At 39.0% G+C, this 16613-nt stretch overlaps 1 protein-coding gene across 1 annotated transcript; it reads right to left on the reverse strand.

The window, feature by feature from the left end:
* Nucleotides 1-352: 352 nt before the first annotated feature.
* mafba (v-maf avian musculoaponeurotic fibrosarcoma oncogene homolog Ba) lies at nucleotides 353-5200 on the reverse strand. Its single transcript, XM_053643212.1, has 2 exons — nucleotides 3116-5200; nucleotides 353-2574 (listed from the first exon to the last, which is right to left on the reverse strand). Exons 1-2 carry the CDS (start codon nucleotides 4351-4353, stop codon nucleotides 2514-2516), a joined length of 1299 nt encoding a protein of 432 aa, XP_053499187.1. The 5' UTR covers nucleotides 4354-5200; the 3' UTR covers nucleotides 353-2513.
* Nucleotides 5201-16613: the final 11413 nt, after the last annotated feature.

Raw genomic sequence — 16613 nt, forward strand, 5'->3', positions numbered from 1 at the left:
ATCCTTGCCAGGATATAAACCCTAAACTCTAAACCTCGGGAGCCAAAAGACAGCTTTTGTGTCTTTATGTATATTATTTTAAAAGTAGTTCTAGAGAACAAATGTCCTAACAAACTCAAAACTGTCAGATATTTCTATCCTTGTGGGGACCTGTGGTCCTCACTAACACCCACACACACACACACACACACACACATGAAATCTGGTGTGTTGTTTTTTTTTCTAGTGCTGCTAGATAAGGACTTTATAAGCTACAAATCTCTGACAATGGATTAAAACTGAATTAAATGAATAAGCTTATTACCAGTTCATTCTTAATTCTTAATAAATTCTTATTGTTCATGAAAGTTAGCTTGTTATTTTTTTTTTTTTTTTTTTGGTTGTTTTGTTTCAGCTCTCGTTCTCAGTTCCTCAAACATCTGTGTGTGTGTGTGTGTGTGTGTGTGTGTGTTTGTACTGGATTGTGACTATTTCAATAATAAAAATGAATGCATGCGAAATGATTCTTGCAACAAAAAAAAGAGAACAAAAAAATTTTTGCCATTTCAATGACTTTAATAAGCAAAATAGGAAACCATTTTCTTCCATAAAACGACAACCGAACAAAATAATAAGACGAAACAGAAACCAGCCTGAATGGAAGTTCAAATTTAACAACTTTTCTCTCTCTCTCTCACTCTCTCTCGCTCTCTCTCTCTTTCTCTCATTTATGTTATATATAAACAGGATTGAAATTGATCCCCTTGCATTAAGACAGGAAATTAACCAACAGAACAACAACCCGCTGCTGCAGTTTCAGATTTGATTTCAACACAGTTGAATCAGTAACTAAAAAAAAATAAAAATAAAAAAGAACAAGATTAAATGCATGACTTTTTTTTTGTTTGTTTGTTTCATTTTTTTTTTTTTAAAACAATAATTCTTAAATGCAAGCACCATGCTCTTATTTGATATGATCTGACAAGTTCTGTTAATTTAATCATTAAAAAATAAAACCATAACTATAACTATAATGCATCTGGCCAGCAGAACCAGAATCTCAGAAAACAGAGAGAGAAAAAAAAACAACAACAACAACAACAATACAAATAATAACATGAATAAGAACATAACATAACATAACATTTTTCATTTTGAGATTTTGCAAAACCTGAATCCCTTTTTTTTTACTGACCGGCAGAAAAAAAATACAGGAAAACATTAAAGAATGATCACTCAAAACTCGGTACAAGAAAACGAAAGTAATAATTAATTTAAAAAAATTTTAAAAACCCTGATTTTAGGAAATTGTTAGAATTATAATTGCTTTGATTTTTTCTTTTTTTTCTTTTTTTTTTGTTTAAACATTCTGGAAATTTTCAGCTCATGAAACTGACAGGAAAGTAATAATAATAATAATAATAATAATTTTTTTTTAAAAAAAACAAAAAAACAAATTGAAAGTGAAAAATGATGAGACTTGTAGATACTTGTTCGGATTATATAACAGGCACGGATTACGCAACGTGACAAAACTGCATTTCCTGCTACGAGTCGACGTGAAAAAAGGAAACCCGAGCGGCTCCGCTGCATTAAGCGGTCTGCAGAGCGGGAATCCGCTCCTCAAGGAATTTCATCGTATGTGTGTCTTTTTGTTTTCTTTTTTTTTTTCTTTCTTTTTTTTATTGCATGACCTTGTGACGCAAATGCAAAGCGTATCGAGTCGAACACAGAGTATCTCTTTTGTTATGTCTTCCTTGAGGGCGGTCTGCAAAAGAAATTTTTTTAATAATAATAATTTTTTTTTTATTGAAAATGAAAAGAATCAAAATCCAAAAGAAAAGTGCACTTAATATACAAACCCGGCTGACTTTTGATGCAACTGCAAAAAAAAAAAAAAAATTGTAAAAAATTAAATGCCCTAAAACGTAAAAAGATCCCAAAGCTCTGCTCAACTTGTTCATTTTTTTTTTTTTCGACATTTTTTTTTTTTTAAATCTTGCAATTTTTTTTTTTTTTTTTTTTTTTTTGCCGTTGCATGTATTTACAAGCCCCGAACGAACGGCGTCGGAACTGGTGATGTGGCCACCGGTTCGTGTCTAAAGTCCCAGAAACATCATCGATGGGAAGAAAGAAAAAAACAAACAAACAAACAAACAAAAAGATCAACAACATGCTATTTAAGATACACGAAGAAGAAAAAAATAAACAAGGAAAGTACAAAATAGAAATTATTACCGTACATGTCCAGCATGCAGGATTAATATTTTAATGCAGTATATTTATCTTTTTTTTTTTCTTTTCTTTTTTTTAGCTTTTATTTAACCAAGCAGGCAATAAACTGATGAGATGTTGCATAAAAGTTTTGCATACTGTCTTGTTTTCAAAAAAAATCGACATATTGGACCCGAGAGGGAGAAGTCCAAAGAAAACAACAAAGTCCAAAGGTCTTCTCTCCCTTTCTCTGTCCTTCTCTCTCTCTCCCTGTCTCTCTCTCTCGCTCTCGCTCTCGCTCTGTCTCTCTCTTCTTAGCATCAGTACTGATTCAAACGTCTTTTTTTCTCGTCCTGAACAATTGAGAAGGGTGTTAACTCTCTATAAAGCAAAGAGACAACAGAAATGAATCACTGCAAAGACGTCTTACAGCGCTGAACAAACACGCGGCGCGTCACGAGTCCGGATTCTGTGCGTCTCGATTCAACATCTTGATAAGTGTGTGTGTGTGTGTGTGTGTGTGTGTGGTTTATCTAAAAGCGACTACTTTCCAAATAAACAAATAAAAAACAAAAAAGACTTGCATTGTACTTGCGTGATTCTGGTTTAAAAACAAAACAAAAGCACACCTTTTTTAAAAAATAAAAATAAAAACTAACCCTCTAGCTCTAAATTTTGATTTAAAACAAAGAAAAAAAACTTTGGAGATGATTAGAGTAACGTTATTATTATTATTATTATTGTTATCGTTATTATTATTATTATTATTATTATTATTATCATGGGTTATTTTTCTTTCTAATATGAAGAATACAGCTGCTGTTGTAAGTTATTAGTATAATAATCATGATATAACGTGGATTAGTATCGTAGTCTCTTCAGCACAGGACAGGACGGAGACGGAACCGAAGAAGGAACTCACATGAAGAACTCTGGTGAAGACGGGTTGTCGCTGGTGGAACCCGCCTCGCGGAACCCGCCCGCGCCGGCGCTCGGACCCACAGCCGCCGATGTCAGCTTCTCGCACTTGAGTTTGTAGGCGTCCCGCTCTCGCGCCAGGCGTCCGATCTCCTGCTTGAGCTGCTCCACCTGGTTGAGGAGCTGCGTCTTCTCGCTCTCGAGGACGTGCTTCTGCTGCACGCGCTTGAAGCGGCAGGACTGCGCGTAGCCGCGGTTCTTGAGCGTGCGCCGTTTCTGCTTCAGACGCACCACCTCGTCCTTGGAGAAGCCACGCAGGTGCCGGTTGAGCTCGCGTACGGACATGGAGACGAGCTGATCGTCGGAGAAGCGCTCCTCGACGCTCAGGATGCTCAGCGCGCTGCCACTGCTGCTGCCGCCGTGGTGCTGCTGCGCGTGGTGGTGGTGGTGGTGGTGGTGGGCGTGATGGCCGTGATGGTCGGTGTGCTGGGCGTGATGGCGGTGGTGATGGAGCTGAGGAGAGGTCGGAGACGGGCTGTCCGGATCTTGGCTGTGGTGCTGATGAGGATGCTGCTGCTGCTGCTGCTGCGTGTGAGAGTGCAGGTCGTCTCCGTGCTGCTGGAGCGCCGCGTACGCATGAGGATGGTGCTGCGTGTGAGGATGGTGAGGGTGATGATGCATGGCAGCTCGGTAGCCCTCAAAACCACCTCCTTGCTGCAGCTGCTGTTGCTGCTGCACGTGCGGCGGCGGCGCATGCCCGATCAGGGCCTCCACGGCGTCCTCGGGCGTCAGGCCGAGCGCGTGAGGGTCGACGTGTTGCGGGTAGCCGCCACCGGGCATCCAGTAGAGCTCCTCCAGGTTGCTCTTGTGCTCCTCCGTGGGGCTGAAGCTGGGCGACGAGGGCACGGAGCTGCACGGCGTGCTGAGCGGAGTCGACGACACTGAGCCCTGGGGCTGCTGCACGCGCGAGGGGCACGCGCGCGCGCCGCCGTTCACTACTCCGTGCAGCGCCTCTTTTTTCACGTCGAACTTGAGCAGGTCGAAGTCGTTGACGTAGTCCACCAGGGCGAGCGGGCTTGTGGGCAGCACCTCGGCGCTCATCGCGTCTCCGCTGCTGTGCGTGTACGTGAGCGTGGCAAAAACGCACCTCTGCTGCTGCTGCTGCTGCTTCTTCTGCTCTTCTTCCTTCTCAAATCGCATGCAACAGTCTGTCCAAGTCCTCCACTTTACACCGTGGAGCATGCACCGACACGGGACGGGTGGGGAAACGTGTCCTAGAAAAACTTTTTTTCTTTCTTTTTTTTAAAAAAAAAAACAACAGCACGAAGGAACTTTTTTCTTCTTCTAAGATTAATGCACGAGAAAAGACGTCGCGAGGTGCATGAGTTGCATGGTTTACCGACTTTCTTTTTGCAGTTACAGTCTGCTACTACAGCAGGGCGGCGGGGGAAAAAAGGGAAAAGAAAAGAAAAAAACAGAGGTAGAGAAAAAAAGTCAGTGCACAAATCTCAGGTCGCTTCGCAAAAGTTGAACTTGAATCATAAATAGGATTTTAAAGAATGCGCGAGGACAACAACAACAACACGAAGGGCTCCAGTCCCTCCGGTGTGCCGGCGAATCCGAAAAGAAAGAAAGAAAAAAATAAAGAATAAAAGAATTTAAAAAAAAAAGAAGCAGTTCTTCTTGTGTTCCAGCTCTGCACCGCAGAGAGACAGAGAGAGAACTCGGCGGGCGCGCGCCTGCTCCTCCTCCGCGTGCCTGCTTATGAGCTGAACCTGGCTCGCGCGCTCCTCCTCCTCCTGCTGTCGCGTGCGCTTGTGTGTCAGTGTGTGTGTGTGTGTGTGTGCGTGCGCGTTATTTGCAACGGGGCTCTCTCTCTCTCGTGTGCTCCTCCTACTCCTCTTTTTTCAGCTCTGAACGTTCTCGTGCGCAGGACTCTTGTTCGGCCCGAAAGCTGGCCCTGGATTTTATACTCACAGCGACATGTGACGTCAGCGTCGGAAGGCGTGTCCCAAGAGCGCGCTCTAGGCCTATCAGAGACGTAACACGGCGCCTGTTTTACATATCCACGCCCACTTTTCCTCTCTCTCTGTGCTTGCTGCGCTTCACCCCCCCCCCTCTCTCTCTCTCAACTTTAACGGGACTGGTTTTACTCTGTAATGTCGAGAGAGAAAAAAAAGATTTATAAACACACTTTTAGAAATATATAAATATTTATTTACCTTTCTGTCTAGTTGTAAGTGCACGTGTTGCTTTCCAATAAAACGTGAAAGAAAATGCACGATGCGGATAGAAATGATTTCTCTTTCTGTGGCATTCAGCAGCTTTTTACATTCTTTCATGCCGCCTGTAGGTGATAAAATAACATAATGAATAAATAATTAATCGTCAGATCACAATCAGCGCGCGCGCACGCGCGCACACACACACACACACACACACACACACACACGCACCAACTAGTCTTGGATAAGATTTATGATCTATATCTATGAAGTCACCTGAATGTCGGTAATTACGGTAATTAATAACCGTACACGTGCTAGCATTATTATTATTATTATTATTGTTATAATTATTATTAGTTTTTGTCTTCTTTACCCGCACGTGTAAAAGCGCTATGAGCTCCGTTACATGATGATTGCACGATCTGTGTGCGTGTGTGTGTGCGTGTGTGCGCGCGCGCGCCTTGTTTATTATCGGAGCTTTACAGTAGTCCGAAAGAGGCGAAAACACACCAAACTCTGCCCCCATGTGGACATTTTTAGCCTCTCTCTCTCTCTCTCTCTTTCTCTTTCTCTTTCTCTCTCTTTCTCTTTCTCTTTCTCTCTCTCTCTCATTCTCTTTCTCTCTCTCTCTCTCTGTCTCTCTGTCATTCTCTCTCTCATTCTCTTTCTCTCTGTCTCTCTCTCCCTCTCTCTCTGTCTCTCTCTCTCTCATTCTCTTTCTCTCTCTCTCTCTGTCTCTCTGTCATTCTCTCTCTCATTCTCTTTCTCTCTGTCTCTCTCTCCCTCTCTCTCTGTCTCTCTCTCTCTCATTCTCTTTCTCTCTGTCTCTCTCTCCCTCTCTCTCTCCCTTTCTCTCTCTCTCTCTCTCTCTCTCTCTCCTAATGTCTATATAGGAGTGTTTATTCCTATAATAAGAAGTAAAAATGTATTATTACGTCAGGAAGTATGTTATATTTCATAAACATTCCATAGCTGCACACTAAAAAGGACAAAAAAAATAATAATTACAATGACAACTTTAATACCAAATGATGAATATGTTGTTAGATGTGTGTGTGTGTGTGTGTGTGTGTGTGTGTGTGTTGCTTAAAAGATAATAAATGACAGAATAATTTACTCCAACCCTTCCGAAGGTAAAATGTAGCGTCCGTATGTGCCATAAATCTCCAGCGTTCCTCACACAGAGCGATGGTTATCCAACGTTAATCAGATATTTATTCCAAACCATGAACTATCGATTACGTTTAGATTTACTCACGCTAACGCCGTCAAACACAGGATTAGTGTAAATTACTGTAGGGTTAATGCAAGTAATAACGCAGTAATAACGCAGTAATAGCGCAGTAATAAACAGTATCATGTCGGAGGAATAATGCTATAGCGGTGCAGTAATAAACGCAGTAGCGATGCAGGAATAATGTCATAATAATGCGATAATAAAGGTTAAGTTAGAGGTGTAACGTAATATTGAACACAGTAGTAATAGAGGAGTAATAAAATCAAATAATATTACAGTAATAAATGCAGTAATGATGCAAATAAATACAAGAATAGTGCAGTAATAAATGCAGGAATACATGCGATGATAATAATGCAGTAAGAAATGTGATAATAATACTAAATTAATAAATGCAATAATAATAATAATAATAATAATAACGCAAATATGATGATTATAATGCAATAACAATACTGAAGTAATAATACAATAATAATAACGCAGTAATAAACGCAGGAGTGATGCAGGGCTAGTCCAGGAACGATCGCAGTAGTGATGTAGTAATAATACAATAATAATAACGCAGTAATAAACGCAGGAGTGATGCAGGACTAGTCCAGGAACGATCGCAGTAGTGATGTAGTAATAATACAATAATAATAACGCAGTAATAAACGCAGGAGTGATGCAGGACTAGTCCAGGAACGATCGCAGTAGTGATGTAGTAATAAATACAATAATAATAACGCAGTAATAAACGCAGGAGTGATGCAGGACTAGTCCAGGAACGATCGCAGCAGTGATGTAGTAATAAATACAGTAATAAGGCAGTAATAAACGCAGGAGTGATGCAGGACTAGTCCAGGAACGATCGCAGTAGTGATGTAGTAATAAATACAGTAATAATAACGCAGTAATAAACGCAGGAGTGATGCAGGACTAGTCCAGGAACGATCGCAGTAGTGATGTAGTAATAATACAATAATAATAACGCAGTAATAAACGCAGGAGTGATGCAGGACTAGTCCAGGAACGATCGCAGTAGTGATGTAGTAATAAATACAGTAATAATAACGCAGTAATAAACGCAGGAGTGATGCAGGACTAGTCCAGGAACGATCGCAGTAGTGATGTAGTAATAAATACAGTAATAATAACGCAGTAATAAACGCAGGAGTGATGCAGGACTAGTCCAGGAACGATCGCAGTAGTGATGTAGTAATAAATACAGTAATAATAACGCAGTAATAAACGCAGGAGTGATGCAGGACTAGTCCAGGAACGATCGCAGTAGTGATGTAGTAATAAATACAGTAATAAGGCAGTAATAAATGCGATGGTAATAATAAAAGTGCAGTAATAAAGGAGTGCATTAGCAGCGGGTCGGTATTGTCCTGCCCCGGCTGTAGCGGAGAGAGGAGATGTGTTAAGGAAAGCCCTGTGTCAGCAGCACGTCGCTGGTTAATGATCTATTAAGTGATGCGTGCGTTGCTTAGCGTTTCTTATGGACAGGGCAGGAAAAGTGTTGATGTTGCTTCTTCTCCTAATGAGATTCCACATCCTACGAATTTTTAGGAACGGATAACGGGAATAAAATCGGCTGCAGCACTTCTGCATGGAGCACTCGCCGGGTGGACGCCATGGCGCTCTCTTACTGCAGCGGCGTCAGCGTGCACACTCGGGCCTGCACTCACACACACTCTCACACACTCTCTCACACACACTCGGTCTTTATTCGCTCATTTATAACACGCGCAGGACAGGACGCTGGATTTTGGAGTTTTCGTCCCCCTGGGTGTTGGATGTAGGAGTTCGAATCCTGGACAGGAAGGTAAGCACGGGAGACTTTATCAAGAGAAAAACGAAAAGTTTATTCGTCCTTCTGCAGCGTCAAAGAGTTTATTAGATTTCTTCTTCTTCTTCTTTTTTTTCTTTTTTTTTTAAAAGCTGACTGACATCTTGTAGTGCTTCCTCCTTTTCCTCCTTTTCCCTTTGTGTCCCTTTAGAGAGGCCTAATGATTAACAGGAACAGCTTCAGCAGATCATTCATCAAACCGTAGGGAGATGAGAGGAGTGTGTGTGTGCGTGTGTGTGTGTGCGTGTGTGTGTGTATTGTATGTGTGAGAGAGAGAAGGAGAGAGAGAGAGAGAGAGAGAGAGAAAGAGAGAGAGAGAGCGATAGTCACTTGTTTTGTGCCAAAAGAGTTCAAAATAAAATGAAATGAAAATAAATGGATGAATGAAAATAAAAATAAGAGATTGAAATTGAAATTTGCATTTACAATCTCTATATATATTTTTAATTTTCCCTTTAAAACCCAGATTAAAAAGAATTCTTCTTCTTTTTCTATGGATTATCCCTTTCGGCTTTATTTATTTGTTTGTTTGTTTACTCACTCCTTTATTCATTCATCTACGTATTTGTCCATTCATCTACTCATCTATTTGTTTGCTTTTTTTTTTATTTGTCTATATGATCATTTGTTTATTTGTTTGCTTTATGCACTCATCTACTTATTGATTTACTTATTTACTCGTTTATTTATTTATCCGTGTGTCTGTTTGCTTGTTTATTACAGAATATACTTATTTATTTAATGACTTCTATATTTTTATTCAATCATTATGTATTTATTCGTCCATTTGTTAGCTTGTTTGTTGATTTATCTGATCATATTGATTTGTTTATTTACTTTTTTCATTTAGCTTTGGATCTAGATATTTATTTGTTTACTTTTTTAATTTCACATTTCTTTGTTTACTGTCTTTGCTTCTCATTCAGATTTTTTTTTTTCCTCTAAATATTTCTTTGAATATTTTTTAAAATACTTTTTGCACTTTTGAAACTCAATTTCAGACTCCGTGTTTATGATCTCTTTATTTCTATGTCTTTATGTTAATGTCTATTTTATTTATTTATTTATTTATTTATTTATTTATTTATTAGATTCTTCCCCATCACCCTGAGCTCAGGTTCCTCCAGACCTCAGATTGCACAATATATCATTTTATAAAATCATTTTATTGCAGTATTAATCCTTTGAAATACCGATATCACTGAAGCTCAATAATATACAAATAATCTCTATATAGGAAAATTATATATATATATATATATATATATATATATATATATATATATATATATATATATATATATATATATATATATATAGGTTTGTTTTTCATTGAAAACATAAAACATCTGAAATCAATAAGATTTCTGTGTCTTTTGATATAAAGATATAAAGATATAGATATATATATACACAAATAGAAAAATATAAACTAAAACATATATAAAAACAACACATGCATCAGTACTGTAATGTTTATTTAAGAAGTAAACTAATGAAATTATTCATTGCAAGCACTCATTAGTGTTGCTTATTTTTATGTATAAATTGATCTGTTTATGTATTTATTTATTTGTGTATGTGTTTGTTTGTTTGTTTGTTTGTTTTTGTCTGACCGTTGCTCCTGTAACAGCTCGGAGCTGGAACGCGCTTCTGCCTCACGTATAATTCACTTTGGATAAAAGCATGCGAATAACCGTAATCATAAACGATGCACAGATCCCTGCGCATTTCCTCTCTCAGGAGGATCTGCGCTGTCGTCACGTCACACGCACGCCGCTAGAGTTCTATAAGTCTATAAACGCTGGAGTTACTCCCGGAAACGTTCCCAAAAAAGAGTATATAAAAAAAAAAGAAATAAAGAATGAAAACTAAACGGAATAACGCTTAATGCTTTCAGTTCTGAAAATTTCTCTTTCCTGTCCTTAATAAAGGTTTTAATTTACTGTAAATGAAGAAAAGGAGAGTTTATTAAACACCGAGACGAGTTTAATGATCTCATATTGTTCTTTATACAAACAAAAAATGTCAATAAGTGCAAGATAAATCTGCTTAATGTAAATTAAACATGAACTAATCGACCAATCGAGAGTAATCTTGTTGTGCTGAATTACTTAAATAATAAATCTTTAAAAAAAATTTTGCAATTTTATGTCAAATTTAATCTTCATGTTTTCTGGCCTATTTTCTGTTTTCATCTTTATTTGTTTTGTTTGTTTGTTTGTCTCATATTTTATTTTAATTTTTTTTTCCTGTCAAACTGAACAGATCCTTTAAAATGCAAAGACCAAACAACAACAATGCACCTTAAAGAAGAAGAAAAAAAAATGATAAAAGAAAGATTCTATCGTATTATTTTCCTGAAGTGTTTTTCAGCGATGAGGTCAAAGGGCACGAGAACGGACATTTCTATATTTAAAAGATAAAAACGCACGAATCGGGTTTCCGTGAGTAACTTCACGCCGGGGCATGAACCTGTAATAAATAACGTACAACTTGTAATTAAATCAAAGAATTCGGTTACACTTTATAGGCAAAAAAAATAAAAATGATTACAGATATCACAAAAAGTACTCCAGTTTAACAAGCCTTAGACTCTTCTTGATCAATTTAACACAAAAAACGCACCAATTTGCGTGAAATATTTAATTCAAATCATTTCCTATCTGTTTAAACCACGGGACTTTCTTTTGTTTCCGTCTCTTTTCAGAAAGAACAGGCATTAAGATTGTTTCCTCCCTGACGTACGTACGTACAAACATGAACACGTGATCAGATCTATACACGCAACACAGATGTCTTCTTAAAATGTTCATAAATCCTCTTAAAAATACAAACACAAACGCAGGATGGAGTGAAAGAGAGAAAAGAAGAAGATTTCGATGAAACCGAATGAAGATACTGAGGTGATAATGGAGCGTTTAAAGGGTTAATGTGTTTATAGGGTGCACGGGTGTGTGAACACTGTTACATAACGTACATTAAATAATAAGAAAAGATTGAATCTAATGGTGAAATGACGTCGGTGTTCAAATTGTTCCAACAAACTTCACGTCGACGTCCGATGTTCATCCTGAAGGTTAAAATAAACACCAATCCCTCCCATAAAGCGTCCGGTCTTTAATTTGCGCCGGAATATTTACCGGGCAGCTCAGACATTCTTGTTTACTCGAACAGGATCGATCTTCTAGCTGAATCATTCATTATTAAAATATTGCGTAAACTGCATCTACCTTTAAGAGCATCGAACAGGCACGGGTCGATCAGGAAGTGTTTAAAACCGGGGCTAAGATAAGTGCAAATAAAGCACCTCATAAATATGAAAAAAGGAAATCAATAAGAGAGCAAAACACACGCACGCACACACATATACACACAACACACAACACACACACACACATATAAAGGCAAAACCCAGTACAAGTGAAAGTTGAATGTTATTTGCTTGAGTGCAGCGCCCCTACTGGTCATTTTGTGTAAAACACACCGTTCAAATGCCAGAGGATGTGACAGTGATACTTATCTTCAACGTTCTTGCATTCATCTATTATTCTGTTTATGTCAAAACAGTTTTATTCAAAGTTTTAACGCCTGTCCTGCCCTCGAAACTCCATCTAGAATAATTTAATATTAATGGAGTTCAATGGAACAGGTTTTTTTCTTTTTTTCTTAACACTCATACCCAGGATTTTTCACACCGCAGTCTGGTTACGTGTCTTCTGTAAAGCTGCTCTGTTGGTATTCATGTAGTGGCACTGACGTATTTCTCTCGGATCTAGCCGATTTCCTTCAGACTTCCCACACGTGCGCATGTTATTTGTCGATATACGATCGATAATCAGCCGTAAGTCGCCGACCGTGTTTACAGAGTTTACTTATTTATTTAGCCACGTCCAGAAACCTCCGTAAAAGGCAAAGAGAGCTGAAAATGGTGACTAAACAGCGAAAGGGTGCCTCCCGAGCACAAAAGTTTTCCAATAATGCAGCTCAGCCACCGCAGCGAATCAGCTAGCGGAGACACACACTAACTCGTCCTCGTTTTACAGGGCGCCATTACTTTTGGCTAGTCGTATTTGTCTTAATTTACAGATTTGTTTTGGAGTTGCTGTCTTCAATGCATTCATATGAAGCGACCGATCGTTAAATCGGTGTGGAATGTAAATAAATAAGCGATCTAATGTATGGACAGCGTAAGCCGTATATAAAATCGCAGTAACAATTTTACACAATTTACACAAGCGCAGGAGAGAAACGTAGGATACGAAGGTTTTTCCCAGCTAGGCGGATGATCATGAACGCAATGCTGTTTGAGTAAATGCTCCTGCGAATGATTTGCAAATAAACATGGAATTTTCAGCATTTTATTGGCGCTTGACGAGCCCTTATTGGAGATTACTCGAAAGAATTATTACCAAATTATGAAGAAGAATATCTATTTCAGTACATTTCATTGGGAAAGACGAAGGACGGTGAATAAGTAGAGGGACGGAGAAGGAGAACGTTTTTCCTCACATCGGTCCATCTATTCATTTTACCCTCACTCGCTTTCACATGCAGCGAGAGGCAACAAGAAACAGAAACGGAAACATCAGAGCGTCTCCATCGGTGTAACGTGTTAAACAATGCCACCAACCCTATACTACCAAGCTGATCCCGCCAAGCCAATGCCACCACACTAATGTTACCACAGCGATACCACCAAGCCAATGTTATCATGCCAAACCCACCAAACTGATGCCGCAAAGCTAATGCCGCTATGTTGATGACAACAAGCCAAAGCCACCATTATGATACAACCATGCTGATGACACCAAACTGATGCCACTGCACCATCCACAATCTACACCCATACGTAATCAGTCCTTTCAGGATTTAGCCATTTTTCGATCGCAGAAAAGAACGCAAAATCGATATTCTGAGGGGCTCACAATTTTGAAAAAATCACCACCGATTCTGGCCGAGACGAGTCACGACGCGTGTTAAGCCGAAGCTGAGTACAGCTAAAAGTTCTCGTTTACCGACAAACATCACTGTGAAAAGACCACGCGAAACTATTCTGTGCGATTGCGATTTCGCCAATTCGAGTAGTTTCCCAGAAAAAAAATAAAATAACCCACACATTGCTTCACAAATTTTGAAAAAAGCCGCAGCAAAATGTATTATTTTACCCCAAGGCTCTTGTAGCTCCGCCCCAAACAGAGAAACGCATTTAAATGGAAACAACCCCAGAGCGAACTAGCTTCCTGCTAGTTTCCATTTAATAACAAACTGTTAAAACACACAAAAAAAATACAAATGTGGCAGTAAGAATTCAGCAACAAGAAACAAACTTAAAGAAGCATACGCCGCGGAATAACAGGCTTAATCTTCCTGTCAACGTTCCGTTTACGATCCTGAACACCTTCTGGACGAGTGTGCCGTGATGTAGACGTGCGATTTAGCGCTCGTTCGTTTGAGCTCATCGGGAAATCCGCACGCCACGTACGCTTCGTTTTTCCACACACTGCCGCTTTAAATCTCTACTTTACATGACCCAGTTTTCCATTACTTTACCTTAGCTCATCTAAAACGCATTTTCTCTACACATGGCCCAGTTTTCCATTGCCTGAGCTCCGTGGAATTTCACATGAGAACCTCTGCATCACGCAACTCAGCGATGATGTAGCGCAACATTAAGCTGCCGTTAGTGTTTCCCTCTGTGGTGCTGGAATAAGAGTCAGATGCTCTCAACGTTCTCAAAGAAACAACAATCTTTTTCTTTTTTCTCGTCCCCCCCCCCCCCATAGATTAACAAGAAATTAAAGAAATAATTCACGAATGCGTTCGGAATCATGACGAAGGTCCTGTAGCTATCACTGGTTGTACATCATGTAGTGGAAATGATTATATTTGGGAGAAAAACATCCCTTTTATGGTAAAATAATGACTTTCGAGTTTATAGTGGACATCTGCTCAGTAGCACGATTTTTTCAGAGAATAAATTTTCTGGCTGGGGATTAAAGGGAAACTAGAAGCATGGCTTTTGTGTCACGTCATAAACATTAGCAATAGGAGTAGCTAAGACCAGACAGAGCGATGTTATTTATAGATATTGATTAAAATGGTTCTCTTTAATGTGATCTAGGATGGAGAAAGTGGTCTTCGATCTCGCTGTCTCGGAGTTCACAGTTCAGAGGACGCTTTCTGAACCATTGGTCGCTATTTGCTGGATAACATAGCTAACTAAATTAAGCCTAATTAAATTAGCAAGTTAGCATTAGCCGCCTGTTATATGGCTAGGTTTAAACATGGTATAACTTTTGAGCTGTCGCTACGTCGAAATTATACCTTCTCACAATAAAAGCTTCTGATCATTTAAAGTGGCTAAACTACAGCTAAATTAGCCTGGAATATGCAGCTCGCTACACTAAAGTAACTCTAGTAAGAGAAAGTAGCTAATTACACTGAAGGGATTTTTTTTTAAAAAACTGAGAAACTGTGATATTTAAATTTTATTGTGCAGCTGCGATTCGAATTTTTGCTAATTGTAAAAAAAACATATATATCTTGCTACAGTTAATTTCTGGAAATATCTAGCTAGCTATTTTTGTCATGCTACACTACTATTGGGTTTTGTTTTGTTTTTTTTTTGGTTTGTTTGTTTGTTTGTTTGTTTTTAACGGTAGCTAGCTACTTTCATTTTTTTTTTTTTTTAAATAGCTACTTGTGTTGCATTCGACTTTAAATCAATTTCATACATTTCCAGCGACAAAGTATCTCAAGCTACAAAGTAGAGGAAAAACATGGACGCACCAGTAAAACCCTGTGTTTGTTAGCAACAAGCTAGGCAGCTAACCCGTATTTAATCTCTCAGACAGGGAACTGTACGGTCAGTGTTAGAGAATTAACCGACTATTATGTCTATGTTGATTAATGTAAAGTAAATACTACAAATAAAAACTCATTTAAAGTAGTGAAATGATGTGTTTTTATGATGTCCTGTACTGAACTCGTGGTTTAGGAGACTTTCTGTGTAGGAAGTCCAAATTGAGGGGATGTTTTTCTTTGTTTTTTCCTAGTTGGAGTTTCGGAAATTCGGCTTTGTTATGAGCTTTGTTTTAGAAACGTAGCTAGTATGAAACACTGCCTGCTGCATAAAGCTGTGATATTGTATGTATATTAGTTTTTAAATGGTTCATCTTTATGCAACCTACAAAAACCAGTACAACTGTTACCTAGCTAAGAGCTTAGCGTGGATCGATGGTTCGGTCTTCCGGGTTTGTCACAAACGATATCGTCAAATCTATCCAAAATTAGGACGTCAGAGGATAGCCGTCTTCTGAAGTGGAACGTTTGAGTTTGGAAACTGTGAGAAAATGCGATTTCTGCCCAACTGCATGAGAATTATATACATAGGTATATACATATACGTTTGTCTAGTGGGAAAGCGATTCGACTGCGAACCAACTGGAGTTCAGGAAGTCATTCAAACGTGACGTGTGTTTTTGGTTTGTTGTTGTTGTTGTTTATTGTTTCACGATGTAAACTTTCCAGCTACGCTGAGGCAAAGAGCCGAGCTGTAGCGCTGAAGAAACGCCGTGTGTTCTGGAGAGTCGAGAAATTAAACGCTGGGTGCGAAGACGAAATATTTTTACATAAAATCTATTCATATCAAATCGAATTATTTCTTGAACGTCAACATCAGCTACGCGCTCGGGTGAATGTAATCTTTTCCACACGGTTTGTTTAGCGTTTCCCTTTGCCGTGTTTCTTCTAAGCGTTTTGAAAGAGTTTTAAGAAGACCTTTTCAGCCTTTCGAACATCTCAGATAAGTTGTTTTGGTTTTTACATTCGTTGAATTACGTGCAGCTCGAAAGCAAACTGCGCCAAATTTCCCTCTAATTGGGCTGAATGGGTGTGACAGTGGCCAAACAGGTACAGGTACGACAGGCCAGCTCGTAGCATATCTAAAATACAAAGAAAGAAAGAAAGAAAGAAAGAAAGAAAGAAAGAAAGGATATAGAGCAAAATAAATGAGCAGCAAACACTCTGGGAGAGCGACGAAAAAAAAAAGACGGAGGGATAAACAGCGAGTCGGCTCATAACAGATGCGAAATGGAGGTTATAGAGAGAGAGAGAGAGAGAGAGAAAGTGAGATAGAGAGAGAGGGAGAGAAGGAGAATGGCTGCTAAAAATCATTAATCTTGTTGGGATCTGTGTC

This window comes from Ictalurus furcatus, chromosome 15 (assembly GCF_023375685.1).
Source record: "Ictalurus furcatus strain D&B chromosome 15, Billie_1.0, whole genome shotgun sequence".
Lineage (NCBI taxonomy): Eukaryota > Metazoa > Chordata > Actinopteri > Siluriformes > Ictaluridae > Ictalurus > Ictalurus furcatus.